The sequence below is a fragment of the Oncorhynchus masou genome, unplaced genomic scaffold (genome assembly GCF_036934945.1).
Source record: "Oncorhynchus masou masou isolate Uvic2021 unplaced genomic scaffold, UVic_Omas_1.1 unplaced_scaffold_1087, whole genome shotgun sequence".
Taxonomy (NCBI): Eukaryota; Metazoa; Chordata; class Actinopteri; order Salmoniformes; family Salmonidae; genus Oncorhynchus; species Oncorhynchus masou.
In genome coordinates this window covers 84,837-93,489 of record NW_027000585.1, presented here as the reverse complement: position 1 = coordinate 93,489, position 8,653 = coordinate 84,837, and the positions used below count along the sequence as shown (strand labels likewise).

The 8,653-nt window shown below is 40.9% G+C and overlaps 1 protein-coding gene across 1 annotated transcript; it reads left to right on the top strand.

The window, feature by feature from the left end:
• Positions 1–486: 486 nt before the first annotated feature.
• LOC135529073 (tetraspanin-10-like) lies at positions 487–2,054 on the top strand (the record flags this gene model as incomplete). The annotated part of the gene is given in 3 exon segments (XM_064957983.1): positions 487–980; positions 1,303–1,464; positions 1,466–2,054. Coding segments are annotated over 3 exon segments (798 nt in total), but the record flags the coding sequence as incomplete, so codon positions are not given.
• Positions 2,055–8,653: the final 6,599 nt, after the last annotated feature.

Genomic DNA, 8,653 nt, shown 5'->3' with positions numbered 1-8,653 from the left:
CAGTAACTGTATGTCTGTCTGACAACCTGTATGCTGTTAGTCATGTACTCACTGTACATACTATTGAATAGAGTTTACAGTCCATTCAACGTTGCAAGCATAGACAAATAATTTAATAAAAGGACTTGCAACCTTTAACCCTGTCAATTTGACTGGTAAAGTCATGCATAAATCCAATGGCTACCAGTCCACCCATTATGCAATTATTGACTTGGATGGGGAGACCCATTCTATAGATTCTAATTCTATGGTTGCAAGTAGGCTAAACCTAAAGACAACAACCACTACAGACTGAACTTGATGAGTTGTTTTTGCCTCAATGAAATCTCATTGTTTCTTGTCTGTCCTCTTTCCTCTTTGAAGACAGACACAGATAGAGAGTTGTCAGGAGTCCTCCAGGGGACTGACGAGAGCAGCACAGAAGAACAGGCTCCAGAACCAGGACCAAATGATGGACCAGGAAACCAGGGTAGAACCAGGGAGTTAAAACCCAGAGCCCGTAGCAAGCCCTTCTCCCTGAGAGACTGCCTTCTCAAGTACCTCCTGTTCTTCAGCAACCTCCTCTTCACGGTGCTAGGCCTGGTGGTCCTGGCCCTGGGACTGTGGGGCCTCATCAGCAAGGAATCCTTCGCTCAGGAGAAAATAGGACAGATCAGCACCGACCCCATGCTGGTGTTTGTGGTGCTGGGCTTGGTGCTGTCTACCCTCTGCCTGTCAGGCTGTGTGGGGGCTCTGAGAGAGAACTGCTGCCTGCTCCAGGTCTTCTCAGCCACCGTGCTGGTCCTGGTAGCAGCCCAGGTCCTAGCGGCCATTGTGGCCTACAGCCTGCAGGGGCAGATAGAGGGATACCTGAGGTCAGGTATGCTGGCTGCCATGGTACGTTACCAGGATGACCTGGACCTGAGGTTCATCACAGATGAGATCCAGATAGGACTGCAGTGCTGCGGGGCCGACACCTACAGAGACTGGGAGGTCAACATGTGAGTGAGATGTGACTGACCAGACCATTGACATGATGACTTGTGATGACATGGTCCATTGACTGACACACAGCCTTGTGAACTGATGTCAGTCAATGTGGGTTGTTACTATCATTTTGATAGTTTTGTTAGTTATGAGCAGGTCTCTCTTGTAAAACCTCAGAGAATAACATGTATGAACAAAGATAAAATAAAATGTATAAAATATAAATCTGTCAAAGATGATATGTTACATAACTGGTGTTATTGCTTTTATGTCACATAACATCATCCAAGCAGCCAATTGAATTGCTTCTCCCCTCCTATGTCCTCTTCATCCCAGGTACTATAACTGCTCTGCCCCGGGGGTGCTGTCCTGTGGAGTCCCTGCTACCTGCTGTGTGGACCCCCTGGAGAACGGCACGGTGTGGAACTCCCAGTGTGGAGTAGGATCCCAGCAGCTGGATGAGTTCTCTGCTCAGAGCATCATCTTCCTGGGGGCTGTCTGGGGGCATGTCCCGCTGGATAGAGCAGCACACAGGCCTGATAGGATCCGTGGGTATCGTCCTACTGGGGGTTCAGATCATCACTCTGTTCATCACCACACGACTGATGGATAACATCCAGTGCAGTAAAGCTACAAGTTAATAAGACCCAGTGGAGGAAAGCTACAAGATAACATCTAGTGGAGGAAAGCTACAAGATAACATATAGTGGAGTAATGCTACAAGATAACATCAAGTGGAGTAAAGCTACAAGATAATAACATATAGTGGAGTAATACTACCAGATAAAATCAAGTGGAGTAAAGCTACAAGATAACATATAGTGGAGCAAGCTACAAGATAACATATAGTGGAGTAATGCTACAAGATAACATCAAGTGGAGTAAAGCCACAAGATAATAACATATAGTGGAGTAAAGCTACAAGATAATAACATCTAGTGGAGTAAAGCTACAAGATAATAACATCTAGTGGATTAAAGCTACAAGATAATAACATCTAGTGGATTAAAGCTACAAGATAATAACATCTAGTGGAGTAAAGCTACAAGATAATAACATCTAGTGGAGTAAAGCTACAAGATAATAACATCTAGTGGAGTAAAGCTACAAGATAATAACATCTAGTGGAGTAAAGCTACAAGATAATAACATCTAGTGGAGTAAAGCTACAAGATAATAACATCCAGTGGAGTAAAGCTACATGATAGCATCCATAATGCTAGCTGGACTCGAATTATCACTATGTGCTGATGGACAAAAAAATTTAAACCGTGGAAATGTATTATGATTATTATACTGTAAATGTACTGGCTTTGTGTAGTGTTCCACTACAATGTACTGGCTAGTGTGTTAGTGGAACCGTCTAATGTATTGTCTAGTGTGTTAGTGGAACACTACAATGTACTGGCTAGTGTGTTAGTGGAACCGTCTAATGTATTGGCTTTGTGTTAGTGGAACCGTCTAATGTATTGTCTAGTGTGTTAGTGTTCCACTACAATGTATTGGCTAGTGTGTTAGTGGAACACTACAATGTATTGGCTTTGTGTTAGTGGAACACTACAATGTACTGGCTAGTGTGTTAGTGGAACCGTCTAATGTACTGCTAGTGTGTTAGTGGAACACTACAATGTACTGGCTAGTGTGTTAGTGGAACACTACAATGTATTGGCTTTGTGTTAGTGAAACACTACAATGTACTGGCTAGTGTGTTAGTGGAACCGTCTAATGTACTGCTAGTGTGTTAGTGGAACACTACAATGTACTGGCTAGTGTGTTAGTGGAACCGTCTAATGTACTGCTAGTGTGTTAGTGGAACACTACAATGTATTGGCTTTGTGTTAGTGGAACACTACAATGTACTGGCTAGTGTGTTAGTGGAACCGTCTAATGTACTGCTAGTGTGTTAGTGGAACACTACAATGTATTGGCTTTGTGTTAGTGGAACACTACAATGTACTGGCTAGTGTGTTAGTGGAACCGTCTAATGTATTGTCTAGTGTGTTAGTGGAACACTACAATGTATTGGTTTTGTGTTAGTGGAACACTACAATGTACTGGCTTTGTGTTAGTGGAACACTACAATGTATTGGTTTTGTGTTAGTGGAACACTACAATGTACTGGCTTTGTGTTAGTGGAACACTACAATGTATTGGTTTTGTGTTAGTGGAACACTACAATGTATTGGTTTTGTGTTAGTGGAACACTACAATGTACTGGCTTTGTGTTAGTGGAACACTACAATGTACTGGCTAGTGTGTTAGTGGAACCGTCTAATGTATTGTCTAGTGTGTTAGTGGAACACTACAATGTATTGGTTTTGTGTTAGTGGAACACTACAATGTACTGGCTTTGTGTTAGTGGAACACTACAATGTACTGGCTAGTGTGTTAGTGGAACACTACAATGTATTGGTTTTGTGTTAGTGGAACACTACAATGTACTGGCTTTGTGTTAGTGGAACACTACAATGTACTGGCTTTGTGTTAGTGGAACACTACAATGTATTGGCTTTGTGTTAGTGGAACACTACAATGTATTGTCTAGTGTGTTAGTGGAACACTACAATGTACTGGCTAGTGTGTTAGTGGAACACTACAATGTACTGGCTAGTGTGTTAGTGGAACACTACAATGTACTGGCTTTGTGTTAGTGGAACACTACAATGTATTGGCTAGTGTGTTAGTGGAACACTACAATGTACTGGCTAGTGTGTTAGTGGAACACTACAATGTATTGGCTAGTGTGTTAGTGGAACACTACAATGTACTGTCTAGTGTGTTAGTGGAACACTACAATGTACTGGCTTTGTGTTAGTGGAACACTACAATGTATTGTCTAGTGTGTTAGTGGAACACTACAATGTATTGTCTAGTGTGTTAGTGGAACACTACAATGTATTGTCTAGTGTGTTAGTGGAACACTACAATGTACTGGCTTTGTGTTAGTGGAACACTACAATGTACTGGCTTTGTGTTAGTGGAACACTACAATGTACTGCTAGTGTGTTAGTGGAACACTACAATGTACTGGCTACTGTGTTAGTGGAACCGTCTAATGTACTGCTAGTGTGTTAGTGGAACACTACAATGTATTGGCTTTGTGTTAGTGGAACACTACAATGTACTGGCTAGTGTGTTAGTGGAACCGTCTAATGTACTGCTAGTGTGTTAGTGGAACACTACAATGTATTGGCTTTGTGTTAGTGGAACACTACAATGTACTGGCTAGTGTGTTAGTGGAACCGTCTAATGTATTGTCTAGTGTGTTAGTGGAACACTACAATGTATTGGTTTTGTGTTAGTGGAACACTACAATGTACTGGCTTTGTGTTAGTGGAACACTACAATGTACTGGCTAGTGTGTTAGTGGAACCGTCTAATGTATTGTCTAGTGTGTTAGTGGAACACTACAATGTATTGGTTTTGTGTTAGTGGAACACTACAATGTACTGGCTTTGTGTTAGTGGAACACTACAATGTACTGGCTAGTGTGTTAGTGGAACCGTCTAATGTATTGTCTAGTGTGTTAGTGGAACACTACAATGTATTGGTTTTGTGTTAGTGGAACACTACAATGTACTGGCTTTGTGTTAGTGGAACACTACAATGTACTGGCTTTGTGTTAGTGGAACACTACAATGTATTGGCTTTGTGTTAGTGGAACACTACAATGTATTGTCTAGTGTGTTAGTGGAACACTACAATGTACTGGCTAGTGTGTTAGTGGAACACTACAATGTACTGGCTAGTGTGTTAGTGGAACACTACAATGTACTGGCTTTGTGTTAGTGGAACACTACAATGTATTGGCTAGTGTGTTAGTGGAACACTACAATGTACTGGCTAGTGTGTTAGTGGAACACTACAATGTATTGGCTAGTGTGTTAGTGGAACACTACAATGTACTGTCTAGTGTGTTAGTGGAACACTACAATGTACTGGCTTTGTGTTAGTGGAACACTACAATGTATTGTCTAGTGTGTTAGTGGAACACTACAATGTATTGTCTAGTGTGTTAGTGTTCCACTACAATGTATTGGCTAGTGTGTTAGTGGAACACTACAATGTATTGGCTTTGTGTTAGTGGAACACTACAATGTACTGGCTAGTGTGTTAGTGGAACCGTCTAATGTACTGCTAGTGTGTTAGTGGAACACTACAATGTACTGGCTAGTGTGTTAGTGGAACACTACAATGTATTGGCTTTGTGTTAGTGAAACACTACAATGTACTGGCTAGTGTGTTAGTGGAACCGTCTAATGTACTGCTAGTGTGTTAGTGGAACACTACAATGTACTGGCTAGTGTGTTAGTGGAACCGTCTAATGTACTGCTAGTGTGTTAGTGGAACACTACAATGTATTGGCTTTGTGTTAGTGGAACACTACAATGTACTGGCTAGTGTGTTAGTGGAACCGTCTAATGTACTGCTAGTGTGTTAGTGGAACACTACAATGTATTGGCTTTGTGTTAGTGGAACACTACAATGTACTGGCTAGTGTGTTAGTGGAACCGTCTAATGTATTGTCTAGTGTGTTAGTGGAACACTACAATGTATTGGTTTTGTGTTAGTGGAACACTACAATGTACTGGCTTTGTGTTAGTGGAACACTACAATGTATTGGTTTTGTGTTAGTGGAACACTACAATGTACTGGCTTTGTGTTAGTGGAACACTACAATGTATTGGTTTTGTGTTAGTGGAACACTACAATGTATTGGTTTTGTGTTAGTGGAACACTACAATGTACTGGCTTTGTGTTAGTGGAACACTACAATGTACTGGCTAGTGTGTTAGTGGAACCGTCTAATGTATTGTCTAGTGTGTTAGTGGAACACTACAATGTATTGGTTTTGTGTTAGTGGAACACTACAATGTACTGGCTTTGTGTTAGTGGAACACTACAATGTACTGGCTAGTGTGTTAGTGGAACACTACAATGTATTGGTTTTGTGTTAGTGGAACACTACAATGTACTGGCTTTGTGTTAGTGGAACACTACAATGTACTGGCTTTGTGTTAGTGGAACACTACAATGTATTGGCTTTGTGTTAGTGGAACACTACAATGTATTGTCTAGTGTGTTAGTGGAACACTACAATGTACTGGCTAGTGTGTTAGTGGAACACTACAATGTACTGGCTAGTGTGTTAGTGGAACACTACAATGTACTGGCTTTGTGTTAGTGGAACACTACAATGTATTGGCTAGTGTGTTAGTGGAACACTACAATGTACTGGCTAGTGTGTTAGTGGAACACTACAATGTATTGGCTAGTGTGTTAGTGGAACACTACAATGTACTGTCTAGTGTGTTAGTGGAACACTACAATGTACTGGCTTTGTGTTAGTGGAACACTACAATGTATTGTCTAGTGTGTTAGTGGAACACTACAATGTATTGTCTAGTGTGTTAGTGGAACACTACAATGTATTGTCTAGTGTGTTAGTGGAACACTACAATGTACTGGCTTTGTGTTAGTGGAACACTACAATGTACTGGCTTAGTGGAACACTACAATGTACTGCTAGTGTGTTAGTGGAACACTACAATGTACTGGCTACTGTGTTAGTGGAACCGTCTAATGTACTGCTTGTGTTAGTGGAACACTACAATGTATTGGCTTTGTGTTAGTGGAACACTACAATGTACTGGCTACTGTGTTAGTGGAACCGTCTAATGTACTGCTAGTGTGTTAGTGGAACACTACAATGTATTGGCTTTGTGTTAGTGGAACACTACAATGTACTGGCTAGTGTGTTAGTGGAACCGTCTAATGTATTGTCTAGTGTGTTAGTGGAACACTACAATGTATTGGTTTTGTGTTAGTGGAACACTACAATGTACTGGCTTTGTGTTAGTGGAACACTACAATGTACTGGCTTTGTGTTAGTGGAACACTACAATGTACTGGCTAGTGTGTTAGTGGAACCGTCTAATGTATTGTCTAGTGTGTTAGTGGAACACTACAATGTATTGGTTTTGTGTTAGTGGAACACTACAATGTACTGGCTTTGTGTTAGTGGAACACTACAATGTACTGGCTAGTGTGTTAGTGGAACCGTCTAATGTATTGTCTAGTGTGTTAGTGGAACACTACAATGTATTGGTTTTGTGTTAGTGGAACACTACAATGTACTGGCTTTGTGTTAGTGGAACACTACAATGTACTGGCTTTGTGTTAGTGGAACACTACAATGTATTGGCTTTGTGTTAGTGGAACACTACAATGTATTGTCTAGTGTGTTAGTGGAACACTACAATGTACTGGCTAGTGTGTTAGTGGAACACTACAATGTACTGGCTAGTGTGTTAGTGGAACACTACAATGTACTGGCTTTGTGTTAGTGGAACACTACAATGTATTGGCTAGTGTGTTAGTGGAACACTACAATGTACTGGCTAGTGTGTTAGTGGAACACTACAATGTATTGGCTAGTGTGTTAGTGGAACACTACAATGTACTGTCTAGTGTGTTAGTGGAACACTACAATGTACTGGCTTTGTGTTAGTGGAACACTACAATGTATTGTCTAGTGTGTTAGTGGAACACTACAATGTATTGTCTAGTGTGTTAGTGGAACACTACAATGTATTGTCTAGTGTGTTAGTGGAACACTACAATGTACTGGCTTTGTGTTAGTGGAACACTACAATGTACTGGCTTTGTGTTAGTGGAACACTACAATGTACTGCTAGTGTGTTAGTGGAACACTACAATGTACTGGCTAGTGTGTTAGTGGAACACTACAATGTATTGGCTAGTGTGTTAGTGGAACACTACAATGTACTGGCTAGTGTGTTAGTGGAACACTACAATGTATTGGCTAGTGTGTTAGTGGAACACTACAATGTACTGGCTAGTGTGTTAGTGGAACACTACAATGTAATGGCTAGTGTGTTAGTGCAACAAGACAAAATAGTTGGCAAAGAGACGAATTTGAAGTCCAGTAGAAACACCAAACATGTCTACCATGATATCAGAGATGGATCGTGTCCACTTTGGATTCTGGAGACCACAACAATACAAACCAACATTCAGGCAGCCGCCAAAATATATTGTTGTTGTTGTTGTCTGACTCTGATCAGCCCAAATTCTGCTGCGATTGATCCAGTTGCTACTCGATCACCGACTCCTTCTGTAATTCCCTCTCTAATTGTAGCTGACGACAGAGAGGATTGTGGGTGTTGTAATAGTGCAACAGAGCAGTGTTCAGTTAGGATTCAGTTAGAATTCAGTTAGGAATTCAACATGAAATTTCATCGGGGACTACGTTGGAAACAAGTTGAATCTATTTAACATGTTGGTCCCTTGTTGTATTGTTGTTAAAGACAGGAAGCTGTAATAGTCTAGAATGTGTCTGCCAACAGAGAGATCTTTATCAGTACCAAGACCATCCATCCCTGGAATATCATCTCCAAACCCGAGCAACACAATCAACATCACTTTGTTATTATAGAACATTATTAGGACAACCAGATCATCAACTGTAAACTATCTAATTGTTGTCACTGTTGAGGTTGTATGGCTGAACATGAATTGTATCACACTGTATATTGGAATCATTACTCTAATCATTATTTCTCCACCACTTGTGGCTGGTGGGCAGAGATATCATAGGATCAGCTCATTGTAACCAACTACATTTCAGCCATTAGAATAAGCCTGTACTCCTATATCTTCATCC